General features: G+C 36.2%; 1 protein-coding gene across 1 annotated transcript in view; it reads left to right on the top strand.

Moving 5' to 3' along the window:
• The window catches only part of yjefn3 (YjeF N-terminal domain containing 3), a 96,675-nt gene that overhangs the window by 53,805 nt on the left and 19,667 nt on the right, over positions 1-23,203 (top strand). The window contains exon 2 of the mRNA XM_030133030.1: positions 5,895-6,003. Within this exon, the coding sequence (XP_029988890.1) occupies positions 5,895-6,003 (109 nt within the window). The remainder of the gene's footprint in view (positions 1-5,894; positions 6,004-23,203) is intronic.

Raw genomic sequence — 23,203 nt, 5'->3', positions numbered from 1 at the left:
AACAGTGTCTGCACATTAGAATACATTCACTTTACAGGTTCTACAGGGTGGGGAAGCAAAATTTACAATGAACATTTAGTTGTTTTTTCTCAGTAGGCACTACGTCAATTGTTTTGAAACCAAACATATATTGATGTCATAATCATACCTAACACTATTATCCATACCTTTTCAGAAACTTTTGCCCATATGAGTAATCAGGAAAGCAAACGTCAAAGAGTGTGTGATTTGCTGAATGCACTCGTCACACCAAAGGAGATTTCAAAAATAGTCGGAGTGTCCATAAAGATTGTTTATAATGTAAAGAAGAGAATGACTATGAGCAAAACTATTACGAGAAAGTCTGGAAGATACTATTAAAGAAGAATGGCAGAAGTTGTCACCCGAATATTTGAGGAACACTTGCGCAAGTTTCAGGAAGCGTGTGAAGGCAGTTATTGAGAAAGAAGGAGGACACATAGAATAAAAACATTTTCTATTATGTAAATTTTCTTGTGGCAAATAAATTCTCATGACTTTCAATAAACTAATTGGTCATACACTGTCTTTCAATCCCTGCCTCAAAATATTGTAAATTTTGCTTCCCCACCCTGTATATATTGGCTTATGTACATTATATAATAGTTTTATAAATCTTCCACTAAATAGAGGGTGGGGAAGCAAAATTTACAATATTTTGAGGCAGGGATTGAAAGACAGTGTATGACCAATTAGTTTATTGAAAGTCATGAGAATTTATTTGCCACAAGAAAATGGACATAATAGAAAATGTTTTTATTCTATGTGTCCTCCTTCTTTCTCAATAACTGCCTTCACACGCTTCCTGAAACTTGCGCAAGTGTTCCTCAAATATTCGGGTGACAACTTCACCCATTCTTCTTTAATAGTATCTTCCAGACTTTCTCGTAATAGTTTTGCTCATAGTCATTCTCTTCTTTCCATTATAAACAGTCTTTATGGACACTCCAGCTATTTTTGAAATCTCCTTTGGTGTGACGAGTGCATTCAGCAAATCACACACTCTTTGATGTTTGCTTTCCTGATTACTCATATGGGCAAAAGTTTCTGAAAAGGTATGGATAATAGTGTTAGGTATGATTATGAGATCAATATATGTTTGGTTTCAAAACAATTGACGTAGTGCCTGCTGAGAAAAAACAACTAAATGTTCATTGTAAATTTTGCTTCCCCACCCTGTATGTGTAATAACACTTAATCATATACCTTGAAAACATCAGCAAACCGGCACTTTTGTCATTTATTTTCCAATTAATCTTATTAAAATACGTAACATTTAGCACATTTAATCTCTGAAGCAAATCATTTCTAAAAAACTGTAGACCAGTGCTATCAACAACACCATGGATTTGGGAATTTTTTGACACAAATTGGATTTCCTTTTACTGTTTTTAAGGGAAACAAATTAGCCCATCCCCACAGAATCAATTCAGATGTAATATAAACTGTTAGGAGCTGTGATGCCGCCAGCTGCAGCTAACAGAGAGTAAACCCTGTGGACTGAAGTGAACTTTCTAAAGAGCATCTTGTCACAGTGACTCAGGAAACATCCCTGAGGTGAGCCGTGGGTGACAGCTGCTGCTGCTCCACTGGCACAGGTAAATGCCAGAAGCCCCACTTGGCAACACCCGCTCGCTGACACACAAACACACATACACACACCGACTGCTGTGTCTTAAAAGACCATAAAAGGAACACAAACCGTCTTAGTGCTTAATCGTACTGTCACCACAAAGACTGGAGAGAAGTGACACAAAAAGAATGCATGGGTTCACATGACTTCTTCAACAGAGACTCTTCCATACAAATTCATGCACATTGGAACACAAAGTAAATTTATAGACACAAAGACAGCACAATGTTGTTATTCACAGTGGCTTCAGCACAGATCGAGCAGTCATACAGTGAAAAACATTGTGAGGCTGTGTCAAAATGGAACATACTGTAATAGTTATTCCTGAATATATGCCGTTCTCTTTCGTTTGTTTCTGTCTTTTTATACCTGTCGTCTAAATGGCAAATGATGTGACTAAATTGATCATTTCCAGTTTTGCTCCATATTTTTGAGCAGAATTTCAGGATTTTTTTCCACGTCGTTGCATGATGTAACAGGAAAAAACAAAACAAAACCCAAATGATGTAACCTGCAGAAAAGCCCACTGATATAAACATCGTCAGTCACACACAGAGCTGTTGGTTGTGTTGCAATGATGAAGATTTGATGAATGGTAGAGAAACGCTGCTTGGTGAGTCTGGTGGCGTATGACTGATTTTGTCCACCGTTTCTCATTTGCTGTTACGGCTCTGCAATAGTCTGATAAAAGTTTAAAATGGTTTAGACGTTATCTAATCACACTGAACAACACATTATTCACTCCTCCCTTGTGTCTTTTCATCATTTTGATTGATTTTAACAGACTTCAGACTCATTTCTATTACATCTGTGGGTGTTGAGATAGAGCAGTTAGAGAAATTAAAATGTCCAGTTGTGTTTCTTCTTGAAAATTATTGTTTCATTGACCACTTTAATCAAGTTGTTGTACTGCAGAGAGCCACTAGGTGTCTGTAGAGTAATAGGAGATATGTACTACTATAGGCAGCCTTCCAATACAGAAGGATGGTTTTTTCATTCATCTTCTTCCCATTGTTCACACTTTGCATAACAGGTGACAGCACTACACAGAAGGTGACTGTCACCTTCCCTGCTACACTAGAAACACACACATTCTGCTCACACAAACACACCTCCATGCTAAAAAAAAGTCCATGTTAGACTATTAAGAGGAAGCAAAGCGCCTATTAGTTTAGACCTGATGTACAAATATAATAACTCCTGCAGAAAACATGGCAGGTTACACACATACAGGCATTCAGCTGTAGATCAATTTATTACTCACATGTTCTGCTTCAGGTTTCATAAGCTTGTTTCCCAGAAGCTGTAAAGGTTTGGTACGAGTAGGCCTTGACACACAGACCTGTTTGGGAAACTATTAAAAACCTGCTGCAGGCTCACTGCCACATCCATACACTGACATGTTCCAACCACCCAAACATACTATATGTGTGTACTGCATGTGTGCGCACTAGAGCTGCAGCTATCGGTTATTTTTGTAATCGATGAATCTGTGGATTATTTTCTTACATGTTATTAAATTGAATGATTATATGAATTGGTGGAAAAAAATACTAAAAATGTGAAAAAGACATGTCTGAAAATGACAAATAATGTGTTCTTTATTCCAGAACCAGCTGAAATAAAAACACAAAAAGTATAAAAGTATAAGGGGCGGCTGTGGTTCAGGAGGTAGAGTGGGTCGTCCAATAACCGAAGGGTTGGCGGTTTGAATCCCACTCTGTCCTAGTCTGTCTGTTGTGTCCTTGGGCTAGACCAGGGGTCTGCAACCTGTGGCTCCAGGGCCACATGTGGCTCTTTATCCTCTCTCTATGGCTCCTCTCATCAAAAAACAAAAGGGAAATTTTGAAACGAACTGAATGAGTCTTTACTTTTGCCTAAATCTATTCTAACTTTGTCCATCTGCAAAAATACACAGGCTTTACATGAAATTAAATAATTTTTTGACAGCATAAAAACCAAAATGGATTATTTTCTTGCCAAATTCAATACAAGATGCTCAATTTGCATTTGTTTGTAGTTTGAAAGCAAGCCACTATACATAAAAGTTGCGCTTTTTCTCCGTTACACAACATAATTATGTGTTGGAAATAGTGTCTATCATTTTTTTTTTTTAAATTGTACAAATCTTGAATGTTTTCTTTCTTGTAGTTGTATAATTTTAGAAATGCACCAGACATTGCACTATTGTAATGGAAATACAAAGTTAAATAGCAAAAATAATCACAACTAGGCTACAGCAGAGCAGCCACTTCATGGTAAAATGTGGATGGGTTTAAATATTTTTTTCATGGCTCCAGTCAGATTTCTTTATTTTTTCAAGACAAAAATGGCTCTTTAGCTCGTAAAGGTTGCCGACCCCTGGGCTAGACACTTCACTCTCCTTGCCTCCAGTGTCACTCACACTGGAGTATGAATGCATATGAATGTTTGGTGGTGATCGGAGGGACGAATTGGCAGCCACACTTCTGTCAGCCAATAGCTGTGGCTACAGGTGTAGTTTACCACCACCAGAGGGAGAGTGTGAGAGTGAATGAATAATGGGTCAATAATGTAAAGTGCTTTGAGTGCCAAAAAAAGCACTATAGAAATCTGATTCCAGTATTATATTATTATTATACTATATATAATGCATGTGTGCGAACTACAGCTGCAGCAATCAGTTATTTTTGTAATCGATTATTCTGTGGTAGGGATGTAACGATATGAAAATTTCATATCACGGTTATTGTGACCAAAATTATTGCGGTTATCATTATTATCATGGTATTGTTGAAACTGTGCTCAAAATGCTCAAAAAGTACTTACACACACACTGAAAAAACTTAACCAAGTTGTATTTTGAAAAAAACAAAACAAAAAACAAACAAACAAATAAAATAATTGGCACAATGTACCCTCTCTTGGCAGAAACATTCAAATATTAACCCTTAGTGGTCGGAGCCTATTTTGGCTGTTTTTCAGTACTACTGATTTTGCCTTTATATACTATATTAACAAATGTTTACTATACCCATGTTTGGAATCTTTTTTTTCAGCACAACTTCATCTATCTCATCTGTCTATTATTTTTTTCACTTTAACCTACTATATCAACATAAAAGGACAGAAAACACAAAAAATATATAAAATCCGATTTGAAAAATGTCTATAATTTATTGCATAAATAACACAAAGATGCTTAACGAACCTTTTCAAAGACTTTAAAAGTGAATATTGGTTCCAAATATTAGGAATATACAATTAAAATTGTAATAAATTAAAACTATACTCAAATATTTGACATAAAAGCAGATCTTTACATAGGTGTTTTCTCTGGAAAAGTGCGATAATCAAACACGGTTATCATGATAATTAAAATTTAAACAGTAATACTAACCGTTGGCAATTTTACCACGGTTTATCGTTATACCGGTAATCGTTACATCCCTAATCTATGGTTAATTTTCCTAAATGTGATTAAATTGAATGATTATATGAATAAACAAAAAAAAAGAAAATAAATAAAGATACTAAAAATGTGAAAAAGACATGTCTGAAAATGACAAACAATGTGTTCTTTATTCCAGAACCAGCTGAAACAAAAACATAAAATGTATAAAAGTAAAAGAATGTATAAGAAATATCTATATAGAAATAACAAGAGTATATATGCACACACACACACACACACACACACCCACACACACACACACACACACACACACACACTGCAGTCTTCAACAACTTACTTTCAAACCCCCTCAGATGGAACTAACATACTGTTCAGCTTTGTGTTCATCCTGGTGTCATGTACAGCAGAACCCATGTTTAATGGCAGCGAAATTAAGGAAACAAAGCTTCGATTCAGGAATATTGTAATTGAGTAATTTTTTCAATCGGTTTGAGTCGATTAATCATTTGATCATTTCATCATTAGTATGAACAGACTGTACATGAACAGCTCTGTTATTACCTTGTATATTATTTCCATGTCATGTATTTAGTCAAAATTAAACTGATACCTAATGTGTTATCCTGGTAAATTTAACTCTTTATCACAGCTTATTTATAGGTCACGTATATATGTATGTATTATTTGAGTGTTTTTCAGTGACAGTGTTTAAATGACCATTTCTTGGAGCAGATCTGTGGTTCTATGTTGAAGGTGTGTCAGATTCATTCCTTCAGTAGCTCGGTGCTTGTTGATAGTGATCATCATGTTAGATTCCTCTGTAACCACATGTCTTTCTGTGCCTAACAGTAAAGGGGAGGCAGCAGCTATAGAGTCAGAGCTCATGAAGGAATACAAGTTTGGACAACAGCAGCTCATAGAGATTTGGGGACATGCCTGCGCCCTCGCCATCACTAAGGTCTGTCATTTTCCTGGTTTTCTTCTGACTTTCCTCCCTTACAGGTACAAAACAAAAACCATCAGGCACCTAATGTGCATTTTAAATAACGCTAACACACACATTTTCCTCTCAGTTCATCCATTTACTTCTACACTACCTACAGTGTATGGGCATCCATCCATTTACTTCTCTTTATTTCTGTGTTCATGCATCAGATGTCCTGTAAATAGAAGCCAAGCCATAACATGCCATTTCATTTTCCATGTTTTTATATCTGTAATGTTTTATTTTTACTGCGAAATGTAGCTTTGCCTGAATGTTGTGTTTTAATAGTTCATTTTGTCGGACCGTTAAACCAGTGGTGCCGAACACTGAACAGTGGTTGCCATTTACCGTGATGTGTGTGTCAAATGTTGCAATTCAATGTGTTCAGTATTTCTATGACTAACTGCATTTTGTGTTTTTTTTTTTTTTTTTTGCTACATTTTCCATGAAAATGAATTTTCTCTGTCTTGCATCCTAAACACTACGCAACATTACACACTTGCGCGCATTTTATTAGTCTGAAAATGTCAGACTCATTTTATTAGTCCTCATCATTCTACAGTTTTGTGGCCGCAAAGATTTAAAAACAATCAGTTCCATTCTCCACAAGCTTTCAAATCATCAGAGAGCTTTTATATGTAATTATATGAGCTGAATTTGTGCTTTTTATCATTGTATGTTCCTGCAAAAAAAAACATTATTTGTCTCTGAGCAAATCCCTCGGTTCCAAATTTCATCCCACCTTTGTTTTTTGATAAAAACCTTTGGAATATTTTGTCACTTAGGCCTCGGTAATCACTGCAAAATTCAGCAAGATCTACATGTGACTGACTGTGTAAGTGGTTAAAGAGTCGCAGCTGCTGCTACTTACACTTTCCTAATTTGCATTAACTTCCATACAAAGTGTCTGATTATTATGGGAAGGAAATGTTCTAACGTCTCTGTGACATTCACTCTCAAATATTTGACTGTGCTCACCTCAGGGCAGAACACCTGAGCTCACTCTGTGGCAGCTCTCCCCACTCTGCCGGTCCAGAACCACAGCTCTTCTTCTCTGGTGTGGTTGCAGTTTCATTCTGCTGCAGATCTGGTCTGTGTCAAACTGAAAGAGCATGTGTGTCAGTGGAGAGCTGTTAGGAACACATGTGGTTCTTTTGACCAGACCGCTGGCTTGGTTTAATGCCACACTGGTTTCCTCAGAGGGCCCTTGAAAAGACCATGATGAATAAGAGTCTGGGCTACATGACACATGAAACCCTGCTTAGCTGCTGCACGAACAGACTGAGAAGAGAAGGAAATAGACATCAGAGGGTCAAACGTCAATATGGGATTTTCAAGAAAAGGGGAAAAATACATTTACAGGATGAGACAGGATGAATATACACTGTTTGGCCCAAAACTGAAAGTCCTCACCTGGATGTAACTTAGCAAAAAAAGGTAAAAGTCTCCCATTAGATCAGAGGTGTCGAACATACGGCCAAAGGGTCCAATCTGGGGATGAATTTGTGAAAAGCAAAATTTATAAAAACAGTCAAGGGTGTCAAAAGGGTTTTAGTTTAGATGCCACATACAGCCCAGTTCTATCTAAAGTGGGTCAGACCATTAAAATACTATCATAATCACCTGTAAATAATGACAACTTCCAATTTTTGTCTTTGTTGTAGTGAAAAAAGGAAAATTACATAGTGAAAATGTTAACATCTACAAACTATCCTTTAAAAATTTGTGAATAACATGAACCTGAATTTTTTTTAGGAAAATAAGTGCAGTTTTAACCATATTATACTTCAGCTTATCATTTACACATGCACATTAGGCTACAACGTACAGATCACAGTGAATCTACAAAGACACACATTTAGTAACATGCAGAATATTGTTAAAATTATACTTTTTCCTCCAGACAGCTCCAATTTTTCTCTTTGTTTTAGACAAAAGAGGAAAATTACATAGTGAAAATGTTAACATCTACAAACTATTCTTTAAAAATTCATGAATAACATGAAGAACCTGAATTTTCTTTTAAAAAAATAAGTGCCATTTTAACAATATTATACCTCAGCTTATCATTTACACATGCACATTACAACTTATAGATCACAGTGGATCTACAACGACATAAAGCATTTAGTAACATGCAGAATATTGTTAAAATTGCACTTTTTTCTCTGGACAGCTCCAATTATTCTCTCTGTGTTAGACAAGAAAAGAAAAATTACATGGTGAAAATGTTAACATCTACAAACTATACTTTAAACATTTGTGAATAACATGAAGAATCTGAATTTTCTTAAGAAAAATAAGTACAATTTTAACAATATTATACCTCAGGTTATCATTTACACATGTACATTACAACATACATATCACAGTGGATCTACAAAGACACAAAACATTTAGTAACTGGAAGAATGTTGTTAAAATTGCATTTTTTCGCTAGACAACACCAATTTTTCTCTGTATTAGACAAAAAAAGTAAAATGACATGGTGAAAATGTTAACATCGACAAACTATGCTTTAAAAATTAGTGAATAACATTAAGAATCTGAATTTTCTTTAAAGAAATAAGTGCAATTTTGACAATATTATGCCTCAGTTTATCATTTACACATGTACATAAGGCTACAACGTACAGATCACAGTGGATCTACAAAGACACAAAACATTTAGTAACATGCAGAATATTGTTAAAATTACACTTTTTTCTCTAGACAGCTCCAATTTTTCTCTTTTTTTAGAAAAAAGAGAGGAAAATTACATAGTGAAAACGTTTACATCTACAAACTATTCTTTAAAAATTTGTGAATAACATGAAGAACCTGAATTTTCTTTAAAAAAAAAAAAAAGTGCAATTTTAACAATATTATGCCTCAGTTTATCATTTACACATGTACATTACAACTTATAGATCACAGTGGATCTACAAACACACCAAACATGTAATAACAAGCAAAATATTGTTAAAATTGCACTTTTTTCTCTCGACAACACCAAATTTTTTCTGTTTAAATGTAAAAAAGTAAAACTGCATGAAAATGTTTATATTTACAAAAAATGTGAATAACTTGAACAAATATGTACAACCTGAAATGTCTTAACAGAAGTATGTGCAATTTTAACAACTTTATGCCTGTTACTAAATGTTGTGTGTCTTTGTAGATCCACCTGTAAGCTGTAATGTGTAAATGATAAACTGAGGCATAATATTTTTAAACTGCACTTGCTTTCTTAAGAAATTTCAGGTTGTTCATGATTTCTTCAAGGACAGTTTGTAGATATACAGTAGATATTTTCATTATGTACTTTTACTTTATTTACTCTAAAATACAGCGGTTGGAGTTGACATTATTTATATGCTATTATGTTACTAGTCCAGCCCATTTGAGATCAAATTAGGCTATGTGACCCCTTCCTTTGACACCCCTGCAATAGGCGATCACTACAGGGATTAATATGTTTAACCCTTAGTGGTGCAGAGAGGAGCTCGTCACTTCTTTTACACCCATGATGGACAATGCCTGGAATCTTCAGGCTCAAATTGTGAAAGATTGGTTCACGGAGCATGGGATAACATTTTCACACATGGATTGACCGCCACCGAATCCAGACCTGAACCCCATTAACAATTTTTGGGATGTGTTGGAGAAAAGTATGGGCTTGGCAAGTTATTAAACAGAAGAAAGAGAGAAAAAGCTTCATGACAGAAAAACAGGTACACTGAATGACATGAATAGAGTATTGCGCCTAAGTCCACCTTTAGCTTTACTGTTTTTGCAGCGTTGTAATGACAATACATATCATTAGCCTCATAGCGTACTTGCATAAGAGTCATATTTTTGGCCTAATTGTGATATCTGCATAACTTCACTCTCTTAACACTGCTGCTTCCTTTTGCATCACTGGCTATGACCTATGCAACTTTACAAAAATGCATTGCAGTCTATCATGGTTGACTGTTGAAGCAAAAATTAAATTTAACCTCTTTCTTCTTATGAGTGCTATTGTAAACGAGAACCTGACTTCCTTTTTTTTTTTTTTTTTTTTTAAATTAATTAATTTTTTTTATTATTTTAAATTATACATTTACACAAACATATACTTAGACATAAGGAATCGCACAGACACAATACAAAAAAGCAAGAAAAAAAACAAATTATACAACAAATCTACAAACTTGTTAAACTCCCAAAAAAGAAAAAAAAAACAAAAAAACATGACAACAACGAAACCTGACTTTCTTACCGACAGAATAAGGTATAGAGGTCTACAACATAATCATGGCACCACACAGGTTACCCTGAACTTCCCAAACCAAAAATGAATCGACTGAAAAATTTTGTCTTTTACAGAGCCTCCAGTCTATGGAATAAGATACCTTCATACATCAAACACACTAAAAGCTTATATTCATTCACAAAAACACTAAAACAGGAACTACTCAAGGAAATACTATAATGCAAATGATTGTTTTGACTCTTGCAATTCAAGCTGCTGTAAAGATAAAAGCTTATTGAATGTTTTAAGGTTTATATGTTGAGATGAAATTTTCAGCTGGCTGATGATAACAATGAACTGTAAACTTGTTTTTATTTATGTCTGTATTTTGTAACTGTATTTGTATTTTAACTGACCCCAGGAAGAGTAGCAACCACTATAGTGGAAGCTTTGGGGATCCAGACAAACAATAAACCTGGAAAAAAATATGACTTAGCCAATTATGCCATTAGGTTAATGATAAGTATATTTATTTCTTAGTCTGTTCTTGAGGATACAACAAGAGCATAATGGAAGAAATAGCAAAAAATAAATAAAAAAAAAGAACAATATAACTTGTAACAGCAAAAATCTGTAATTAGAGTGATGTCTGTTTCCATTATAAAAAAATAGGCCAAGCAACGAGAAATTAATGAAACTTGGTGTGACAGTCAATTAAAGCAGTGAAGACATGTTAAATATAAAGGGAGGTCACACTAAATTTTTGGTATGACATTTTTGTAAAACACTGTTTACATGTTCCGTTTATATTCTGTGTGCATCGTAATACAGTGATTAAAAAAACACGCACAGGTATGGTCATAGTAGCCAAATAAAACAACAAATCTAATGGTGACCTGAGGTTTAACTGATGAAAAAGTGATGAATAACTCTATAATACATATATGCTAACTGTACATCCCTCTTTTAAATGGATGAAAACACTATACATAACATTAACGGTGCTAGTTGTGGTGATTTATTCACAGAAAATCATCTCCCATGTCAGCAGTCACCCCCCCCCCCCAGCCCATGGACCACTGTAACGTCTCTCAACTCATGGTTTTGGTTTTCCGTTTAATATCATTGCTCCCGTCAGCAGTTTTTCCTGCAGTAAAACCTAGTTTCAGCCAAAGTTTTTCAAAACCCACTGTGTATTAATGAGGGAGGAGAATCAAGAGGTGACTCCAAGTTGGATTTGGTGTCATGCGTCTCCATGATTATCAGTTCTTTGTATCAGTGCTCACTATGCATATATAAACTCACTTTAAACTCACTTGATGCTCACCACACAGCTGAATAGGATTCATGTTAACCCATAAAGACCCAAACAGCCGCTGTCAACCAAAACCATCTAATGATCAAAAATGTTTAAAACCTGTTGATCCACTAATCCTATCAATACATGTAAATAATTGGTGTAAAATGCAGTTTGTCATCTTTTCATGGTCATCAAATATGAACCATTTGGACGTTCAGAGGCTTCATAGTGAACATGGAAACACCGTTATCTTCAACAACATTGACTCATCAGTAAAACCCATGGAGTTGGATCAATGACAGCAGATGGAAGCATGTTTATATTTAGTTAATGATCTGATGTTTTGCTGAAAAAGTATTTTTTTCTTAAGTTTTCTCTGTTTTTGATAGAACCCTCAACTTTAATTTGAGCTTTTTATGATCATCTACATGATCAATGAATTAAATATAGTAAAATACTTGATATTGACTGGAAAAAAAGCAAACTACAAAGGACAATTTTAGAATAAATGGTGATAAATTGCTTAAGAAAGGTTAAAATAGAGAGAAAAATAAATTTGGGAACTGCCCCAAAAGTAGCACTGAGCCTTTATGAGTTAAAATCACAAGACATATAACTGCACCTATAATCTATGAGTTTGTGTCTACAGCAAGGTTATAATAGTTTTGGATTTTTAATTATAGTTTAGTTTTAATTAGTTTTGACTTTTTTTTCTCTTATTCAGTTAGTTTTAATTAGTTTTTAGAGCAGGTTTGTTAGTTTTTATTAGTTATCGTTTTTTTTCTGAATGCGTAGTTTTAGTTTAGTTTAGTTTTAGTATTAGTTTTAGTTATTTCATATATTTTATCTTCCTCATCATCCTATTCAAAGAAATTAGTGAGGCGTGGATATGGGCTACCCTGGACACTTTATTTGGGGGTCGGGTTAGGGCGGCTCATGGACTGAGCAGAGACACAATGTACCGTACAATGTATAAATTCCCTATAGCAGGTTGAGGTGGGGTGCAATCCATACACAACGTCACTTTCGTGAAACAATGCGAAGATGTGCAAAGCATGAGAGGAGATGCACAATGCAGCCAGCAGTTAAAGCAGATAGAAACACATATAAACCAGCTAACCAGCAGTTAAAGCAGATAGAAACATATATAAACCAGCTAACCAGCAGTTAAAGCAGATAGAAACATATATAAACCAGCTAACCAGCAGTTAAAGCAGATAGAAACATATATAAACCAGCTAACCAGCAGTTAAAGCAGATAGGAACATATTATAAACCAGCTAACCAGCAGTTAAAGCAGACAGAAACATATATAAACCATCTAACCAGCAGTTAAAGCAGATAGAAACATATATAAACCAGCTAACCAGCAGTTAAAGCAGATAGGAACCTATTATAAACCAGCTAACCAGCAGTTAAAGCAGATAGAAACATATATAAACCAGCTAACCAGCAGTTAAAGCAGACAGAAACATATACAAACCACTTATAAACATATATAACCCAGTTCCTCATCAGTAAACCACACCTTAGCAGATATCTCATATCTTAATCATCTCCAGTTCCATTATTAGCCAACTTTGCTTCAGTTCAGTTCAGCTAGCTGTTGCTAGTACCATCAAACGTTTTTTAACATTATAACAGCTTCCATACCTCTGTAATTGGATTAGTTTTCATCCTCCTCTTTTCTCCTCTTCTAAACTGTGCAGTTCAGGGCTTGGAAGGCCTTTTCATGGTGATAAACTCTCCAGTTTTAACCTGGATGCTAGTCCTGTTTGACTCTGTCCTTTAGCTCTGCTCTGTCTGTCACTCACGCGCACACACACGGTACGCCAAAAAAAAAAAAAAAAAAAAAACGACCCATGTATCACTAAAGTAAACCCCAGACAGAACTGTGCTCCTTTGTCCCAGCTTTAGTTTGTATGTTCCAGGTAGAGTGGGGACCAGAAGACGACTGGAAACCACCAGTGACCAGACATGACAGACTGTGTAGTGTCGTATGGTGTCACCAGCTCAAACTGCTGGAGCGAAATAAATTAATTTCATATCAATCCGACATTGACAAAGACGAAAACGAAGGGAATTGTATCCATAATTTTTATACGTTTTAGTTAGTTTTGTAAGCTCACAATACAGTTTCAGTTAGTTATCGTTTTTTTCTTTTAATTAGAGTTTTTATTTATTTCAGTTAACGAAAATGTTTTTTCAATTTTAGTTTTCGTCATTTCGTTCGTTTTCGTTAACGATAATAACCTTGGTCTACAGTGATTAAAAGTAATATTAACAAGTGGTGCCAGGCACAATAAACCCCGCCCCTTGCACGTATTGTGGCTTATTTTGGCATCGATCCAGCTGATGTCATCATGTCTATGCATGTGCTGATGTCATTTTCACCTTCATTACAGCTCCATAACTGATAAAAGAGATAGATGAGGAAACTAAATGACAGTGAACTATGTTCCTAAGTAAATAAATAAATAAATAAACAAGTGGTGCCAGGCATAACAAACCCCACCCCTCGTGTGTATTGTATCTTATTTTGGTATTGATCTAGCTGATGTCAGCATATCAATTGCCTCTATATATGTGCCAAGTTTGAAGTAAATTGAAGCAAAATTGATGTTTTTATAGACATTTGAAATTTCCCTCATTATAAGTCAATGGGAGAAAAAAATGATTTAAAAAAAAAAAAAAAAAAAGTAAACTTTGACCTACTTTTCCCACAATGTAATGACATCTATTCTGAGTCACTGGCAGTCTATAAACCCAATTTGGTATGAATTCAACCAGTAGTTTTGCTGCTACAGACATGTGAAATTTCGCTCACTATAAGTAAATGGAAAAAAAAAAAAAAAAAAAAAAAAAAAAGATTTTAAAAATTCATAAAAATCTGGAACTTTGACTTATTGTTCCCAAAATGTAATCAGATCTATTCTGGGTCACTGGCAATCTATAAACCCAATTTGGTATGAATTCAGCCAATAGTTTTGCTGCTAGAGTGTTAACAAACAAACAAAGAAACAAAATTGAAAAGCACTCGGAGAGCGCAGACCTCTGCCAAGGTCGATCAGTCGTTCCCCCCCGATCTAGGGCCGTTTTAAGATATCTGGGGACCCTAGGCAAGAAAGTAAAGTGAGGCCCCTAATACGCAAAGATGTGGTGGTCGAATCACTGAAGAAGAAAAATAAAATCCAGATGCAATTTCCTGTTTTCTGGTGCATTTAATGAGTCATGAATTACTCTGTATTACGCAACACAGAATATCCACTAGAGTGTAGTAAAGGACACAGTGTCTTCAATTCGGCATTGTTGATGGGAATGACACAAATTGTCACTATCAGTTGGCGCTGACAGAAATTTAAGCAAAACACCTAAAAAAAAAAAAAAAAAAAAAAAAAGGCATTTAGTGAGTAGGCTTACTTTTGTCCTTATTCTAGAAGTATATGATTAAAGTGCGGAGGATTTGAGAGTAACTTTGCAGGAGAAGAACTTCACTTCCCATAATGCACCAAAATGTAACGTCAGACCTCATCGGCAGAACTACCTGAGCACATGGTGCAAAGTGTTGTGATGTGCTAATGGGCAAGTGTGGGAAATATAGATAATTACAGAGTTTAAAATGTAGGATTGTGATTACATGGTTCACAGACATCGCCATTCATTTTTTTGATGTTGTATTTGAATATTCTGAATATTTGACGATTTTGAGAAGTGGTGTAATTTCCTAATTATTCTAATTGTTCCTGAACGCCTCATGTATTGTTTACGTGTGCTGCCTTGAACGTGAAGAAAAACACTCAGTTCCGCAGTGAGGACACAGAGCTGATGTGAGGGACTGAACAAATGTTGGCTTGAAAATACAAACTTTTGCTGCAGTCCTACTCTAGTCCTCTTCTGTGCCTAAACCAGCTGACACACAAGGAACAGACGTATGGATGAGACGGACAAACGCAATGGAAAAGGGACATTTTTCTCCTAATGGGATGGACAGATCACCAACGGAAATTGCTAGCTAACCGAAAATGTCCATTGAACTGGATGGATTATTTGTCCAAACTGGATGGGATTCATAGGACCAGACGATTTAGTTTGGAATAAACTTGTGTGGGTGACCGCAGCAGGAGCAGACAACCGTCCAGAGTAAGTGAAAACACTTCAGTAGGCTTAGCTTTGGATTTTCAGGACTAAATACTTCTAATGCTGTCGTACTTCAGTCCTCCACATCCAAATGATTTAGCTCAAAAGAAATTTTGGAACGCTGTACAACAGTAGAAAAGGGCGATGGAGAAGTTGTGTTTATTCTATATGTGGCCTGGTATAAGTGAGGAGGCGGGACACAATTCTAAAATTTCTAGTGGGTATCTTTTATTTCCCAGAGAAACTGAAACATCAGTGGCTTTCTCTTTTTATGGATAGTAGTTTGTTAACAAAAAGAAATACAGAAAATAGGCAACAGCAGTGGCAAGGCACTTTCTGAAAAGACAATGCAGAGCATATAGAAATAAAGAAATTAAAAACATCATTGCCACAATTAAACATCCATATTAAGCATGTGAACATATCACAAAACTCTCCTGAAATTTACATTTAAATGATGTTCATTAAATTTAATACCTCAGTCCCGCAGCAAAAGAAAACAGGACATAACCAATACATGAAACTAACTTTCATTCAGGTGAATAACATCAAATATTCCCACCAGTAACATCATTTTACTCTTGTGTAGAACAGGATGGAACACAAAAATATTCATAGGGAATGCCCCTGAAACTCTCTTCCCTCATTTAATCCCACAGATTACCCTCAATCATGAAATCTGTAACCACATACATTAATCCATTGAACTGTGTCTGTATCTCAATCATTTACTATGTTAAACCTGCTATATATATCCTCAATGCTTTCAGTTTTACACCGAAATGTGCTGTCTTTCATAGTCATATCCACGTCCATACAGACTCCGCTGCTAATGGGGGGGAGCACTTACTTTGTCTGTCTTTGTCACAATGGCTAGCCCAATTCACGAACAAAAACTGCCCTGTAGATCCGCTCCCCTCTACATGGAACAAGTGTGTGACATGGAGGTAAAAAAACCCAAAAAAAACAAGTTTATTGGAACAGAAAACCCTAATTTATCACAACCTTATGTAAAACACACTCACGCTGTGATGCTACTACGTATAGCCGCCCAGCGCAGCGTGATCTGGAGTCAGCTCTCTCTCTAGTCCGGTCTATCTATCAAAATCACCAGAAAACGGGGTAAGATTATTAGCTATGCTGTGTTACAAGTTTTGTCAGTAACTCACCACCGAAGTATTTAACTCAAACACGAACATGGATGGCTCATTTTCTTTACTCTACATACCGGTCGGGACGTTTGCCTCGTTGTGATCGATTCACTTCCGTGTCGCGCAATATGACATCACCGCCGAGCCCGTCTGTGGCAGGCTACAACCCGGAACGCGTCCCAAAGACACGCCAACAATCAAAGAGGAAACAAGGACCTCCAAATTCTGTTAGTCCCCTGTTCACCCGGTTACATATATTTAAATTCTTCCAACAGAACACAGTTGTGTTGTGTGTATATGATTAGTTGTTGAACTGAATCCTCTCCCTCTCATGCTAACATCTATCTGTGGGTTTGGTCACTGATGTGAGGGCTTTTGTTCGCACACTTTCAAACATATCACACAGTTGTAGCCTATTTGGAGAAAACAATGGTTTACTTAATACTTACCGCTGTGTCGTTGGCGTTTTTCCTCTTCTTCTTTCGTTTTTTGTCTTTTTGCAAACCCTGAAGGGTAGGAGCGCTTCATCATTGCTGTTCTTTTAAAATGGCCGCCGCCGTGCTCAGTGTGGACAGACTGTTTGTTCCACTGACAGCAAGTGGGGGGTGTGATGGGGGGTGCGCGAGGGCGGAGGTCACTTCTACATGACCCTCATAGCCTTTGTCATTGCATAGGGGGAATCCCTCTAGTCTGGGGGGCCCCAGTCACAAAACAGTACAGGTGAGGGTTAGCGCTGCCTCACTGTGGTGGTTTGTTTACAATGGATGGTTTTAATAAGTTGTACAGATAAATGACCATGCGGCCATCGGGGGCCCTCTTCAGCGAGGGGGCCCTAGGCAGCTGCCTACCTTGCCTATGTCATCCCGACGGCTCTGCCCCGATCACCACAAAAATTTAATATTTTGTTCCTTGTGCCAGTGTCAACATTTCCTGAAAATTTCATCAAAATCCATTTATAACTTTTTGAGTTATCTTGCTACCAAACAGACAAACAAGGTAACAAAGAAACAAAGAAACAAACAAACCCCTTGCCTCCCCTTTGGGAGGCAGGGTAATTAATAATAATGAGTGGGTAAATCCACAGTAGAGAGTGTGCACTAATAATGATTAGAGTAAACTGTCATCAGACTCAGAGTTGTGTTGAGAATGAAAACCTGCATAGGCCCACTTTATTTTTCACAGAGCATTAGCATAAATTCAGAATTAGATTTATTTGGTATTATTTTACCTGCTCAGCACCATAAAACAAGACCCCCAGGAAGACACTCACACGCACACAAAAAAAAAGTTTTAAAAGGACTTAAGTATTGGATTTAGATTTACTAGGTGATAAAAACAAGAGTCTATAAAGCCTATTATTATAATGTTAATATTTATCTGCTGGATGTGAAACAGGTCACAGTTTGAGGTAAGAGCTACCTTTATGGGGTGATAATATGTCAATGTTGGGTTTACAGGTTTTTTTGCTGGCCCCCAAATGACCAAAAAAAATCAATTAATTCAGTTTTAAATAGTGCTTGTGACATAAGTGTTATTATAATGTGCATGCGTGGAGTTGACACTTTTAATTGGTTTAATTTTATAGGAGTTCGAGTGAAAACCCAAGCCAACAAAGGATGTCTTGGCAACTTTTTTCTTTTTGCGTTCATAGAGAAAAGAGGACAGACAGACAGACAAAACATCTTAGACTAAGTGAAATGGAAAGAGGTTACATGAGGGAAAAAAAGCAAAACAAATGATCACAGTAAAAGCTTAGTCAGGCAGAGTGGCAGCATCAGTCCCAAGTAGACTTTGTGTTCTCTCCTCAAAGTGTGTGATTAAATCCACCACATCCACTTCCCCTCTATTATCATCAGCCACTGTTGGACCCAGCCCCAACAGCCCCCACAGCCCCCACAGCATAGCCTTTCTAGACAAACACGGCCTGGACACACAGCTGCCCACAGCCGCCAGCAACGCGCTACTGCTTACAGGCTGCCCGCATGACATCACTGCTATTTAAGGAAAATTACAGTAGAAGGAGATGCAGACAGTCTGATTTCACTGATTTCACTGCTTGGCCCGTGAACGCACCACAAAAACAAGCGTGCATTCACATGTGCTCAGACGCCCACGCACATACACACACACCTACCTACACCTCGGGTTGCCAGATAGATTATAGCTTTTCTGTAAGTAATCCTTTTACTGTTCCAACAGCGGCAGCCGCAGCCACCGGGTCCAGACTGTGTGAGTGTGTGTATCAGTCTGAGGGTTTTCAACACCTGAGCGAAGACAGGAGACGTTTTTGTTACCACACAGCACTAAATTAGTCAGGAGTTTACAGAAGCCCCTTCACTGCACCTTGGCCCTGGTGGACTAATGTTAAAAAGCCACTGGTTTGAATGTACATATGTGAATGTATTTGTGTTTTTAGGACCCTGATCATGTTTTGTTAGCCTCAGCGTATGTTTCATGCTGATTGGAGGTGAAAGCACATGTGCCTTTAACATTTATTTCAAAGACTTATTCCCTCAGGGACCTTATTACAATCTAGACAGCTATATTTCTGAGGTGTGTGTGCAAATGTGAGGGGTGGGGGTGGGATCTCAGCAGTGTTCCACACCAGATGCTGCTCTACTCTGAACTTTTTCCTATTTGAGACCCTTCTCAAGTTGTCTCTTAAAAAATTAGGTTTTAACTGTTTGGATTTTCCAGTATTCAATCTCATCTGTACCCTAGTGTCCTTTCCCTTTTTTTTTAAGCTGGGTCAAAATTTACCACTACCATATGTTCACTGTTGTTTATGTACATAGCTCCTTCTTTGAGTTAGTTATTATTTGTTTATTTATTCGCCAGCACAATTAAGAAACGCACAGGTAAAAGATTATTTGTGTATTTGAATGTGTGTATGTGTACTTGTATGTTGTGTATATGTATAAACGTATGTATGTGCACATGGATGAATGAGTGTGTGTGTGTGTATGTGAATAGATACATAAATATAGAGGAGTAATGTAAAAGGAAGAGGGACATGTATATGAATTATAATATTTTAGGGAGAGGGGGTGGGATTAAATAAATTGCACTTCTTCCCACCCCTTTTTGGGCATGTAAATATGGAACTATTATGCTGTTCTTCTGTCTAAGATTGGGGGGGGGGGGGCACTGATCTGCCTTGGCGGAGGTCTGCGCTCTCCGAGTGCTTTTCTAGTTATGTATGTTTTGCTAGTTTGCATATATGTTAAATTTCATTGCATGTTCGGAATAAATCACTAAATCACATTTATAACATTAGGCCATGAATTATCCAATCCAATCCAACTTTATTTGTAAAGCACTTTAAAACAACCACAGTGGACCAAAATGCTGTACAGAAAAATAAATAAAAACCAAAACAAAAGAGTAAAATACAAGAATAGATTAAAAGACATAGAACTGTAAAAGTAAAATAAAACAATTAAAAATTAAGTAAATAAATAAACTAAATAAAAATACAGAAGAATAAAAAATTAAATAAATAAATATGAATTAAGTCTTTTGCGTAATTTTTGTCTTTTTTTTTTTTAACATTTGCTTTTATAAACAGAAGCTTTTACAGGATATCTATGGTGTTCAACAAACGTCTACAGTTCGTTACAGTGAGATAAGGCACATTTCACAAAAGGAAAACACACAAAAGTACAAACTTACAGATACACCACACAGGGATGATTTTTAAACATAACAGAAGAAAAAAAAATCAATAAAAATAATAAAAATGAAAATCAAAACAAAACAAAAATATTACATGAACTTTTCTTCTGTGTTGTTTTTTTTTTTTTATCTTGTCACATCTTTTACATCCCTTTCATTTTGTTGCATGTTTTATGTCACTTTTGTCACTTATGTGGCTTTTGTGTTACGTCTTCTTTGTCATTTCTGTCTCTTGTGTGTTTTACATTGTTTTTGCCTCTTAGGTCATTTTCACCTCATGGTATCTTTTACATTTGCTTTACCTCTTACCTACTTCTTGTCTAGTTGTGACCTTTGTTACGCTTTTGACCCTTAGGACCTTTTTTGTGTTGTTTCTGCATTTTACGTCACTTTTGTTTTGTTTTGTCTTGAACCACTGAGGCGTCTCCTTTACATTTCATATGGCTTTGTTGAGAATGTTAACATTTATAGACTCTCCCAGAAAACACTCTTCTTCACTCTTAAATAGTTTAATGAATTAATAGATTAAACATAGAATAAAAACCATAGATTAAAACAAGAAATGAAACACCAGTAGTGATGGTGTTAGGTAATCTCTTGGTAATATATGAATGTTTAAATGTTGAAACATCTGCCACTTCTCTTTTCTCTTTTTTGTCAGTATTCTCTTTAAAACTCTCTGTGCTCTCAAAGTTTTTACTCGGCTTTAATCATCGAGTTTCCATGTGAATTCCAATGAACTGGTGTCTTGTTATGCTCTGAAAATGGACTTTTCGGAGACTAGGAAATGTGTGTTCATCTGTTCAACTTCTCAAATGAGTAAAATTCACATATTCAGAGACCCCCGAGGAGATGTTGTTTAAACAATTTTTAATGAGGTCGCTGAAGTTTTTGGTGTTAAGCCCATATCAGAATCCAATTATTATTCAATGCAGAGTATTTTTAGGATGTTTTTGTAACACCACCAGAGGGAATCTTTAAGTGTTTTCAATCTAACAGCAGGAAACCAAGAGATGATTCATTTACGGCTGGTCGCTGTAAGGCAGAGTTTTTCAACCTTGGGGCCGAGACCCCACATGGGGTCGCCTGCAGTGGTGTAGTGGTCCTGGGAGAAGTTGGTATACTCTCAATTTTTGCCCTTTTTTTTTTAAGTAGTCCAGAAAAACACCACTTTAGAAACAGCGACATATAAGACTATTCTATTTAGTTTACCCAAAAATCAATCAGTAGAATTTGCTCACTATTCTAAAATGATCATGACTTGATCAGGAGCAGTTTTTAGGTATTACTGGTCACACAAGCAGCTGCATGAATGTCAAATGCTACTGAATGGTGTGCATTAGGAGGATTTAGAGGTGGGTATACCCAATGCTGACTGAAAAATAAGTAGGTATATTCCATATACCGCCGTATACCCTGGACTACACCACTGGTCGCCTGGAATTCAAATGGGGTCACTTGAAATTTCTAGTCATTAACCCCTTCATGGATAGGGGTTACAACAGTGGACAGCTATTTTACAGTTGTTCTCTTGTATATTCATGGGATTTGCTGTTTTAGTTCCATATCAGCCGACACAGCGGACACTTATGCACCATCCCATACAGTCCAATTCACACCATTACTGTAACTTTACTGTTCTTGATAAACCTGATCTGCAGTAACATGTTTGAGTGTAAATTAATTGCTTGTTATTGTTATTAAACAGTGTTTTGTTTTGGTTTTTTTACTAAACATAGTTGGGGTTTTTTTCCGCATATTATCTCCATGAAGTGAGTAATGAGTAGTATTGGAGTATGTTAAAATGTGAGAAAACAGATTAGAAGCAGTAATAATTATTATTATTATTTTTTTTTTTTTTCCATAGTTTTCAAGTGATGTATCAGTAAATACGTGTTTTTTTGCTTCAGAAATCAAATGCATGGTGTCAAACTGCATGGATATTTTTGGAACTCCATGAAAAATAGATTCATAACAAAATTTTCAATGGCATTGTTTTTTTTCATGCCTAAAGAGGAATAAAAACACTCAAGAAAATAAATCTTGATTAAGGTTCTCACAATTCATGCATGAAAGGGTTAAAAAAAAAAAAAAAGAAAAACCTTACAAATAAAAATATATGGTGAGTTGAGAGAGACAATCCCAATACATAAAAGACACAACAAACTGTGAAGCTGAAACTGAAGCACTGTGGTACTGTTTATCTTTCAAATGTTCATTGTGGTCGGTTTCAGGTGCTGCAGGTCTTTCATAATTCATAGTTTGAGTTATTATTTGTTCAGTATTAATTGTCAGTCTTGTAAATGCAAGCTGGACTAACTATACATATCCTGACCAAGGAAAATAAAATTCTCACTTTACAGTAATCTACACCTGGCTTTTCTGCCTCCGTCCATAATAATATACATTATATAGACTAAACGTCATCTAAAATTAATGTTTATTTGCAACATAGTGTAGCAAACTATTACATGATCAAAAACAAATTCATTTTAGCAAAAAAATGTCTGGGGTTGCCACAAATTTGTGATGCTAAAATGGGGTCACGAGCCAAAAAAGGCTGGGAACCACTGCTGTAAGGACTTTTAGTCAGGAAGTGTTTCCAGTGACATCATGGCACGTACACATATATTGTACACATACGATTAGACATGTCACTATAAATTAGCTCAAGTGTGAGTCTGTGTCATTACT

The sequence above is a fragment of the Sphaeramia orbicularis genome, chromosome 4 (assembly GCF_902148855.1).
Source record: "Sphaeramia orbicularis chromosome 4, fSphaOr1.1, whole genome shotgun sequence".
NCBI classification, from domain to species: domain Eukaryota; kingdom Metazoa; phylum Chordata; class Actinopteri; order Kurtiformes; family Apogonidae; genus Sphaeramia; species Sphaeramia orbicularis.
Note: the sequence above shows the minus strand (reverse complement) of the source record. Positions and strands in the feature narration are given on the sequence as shown.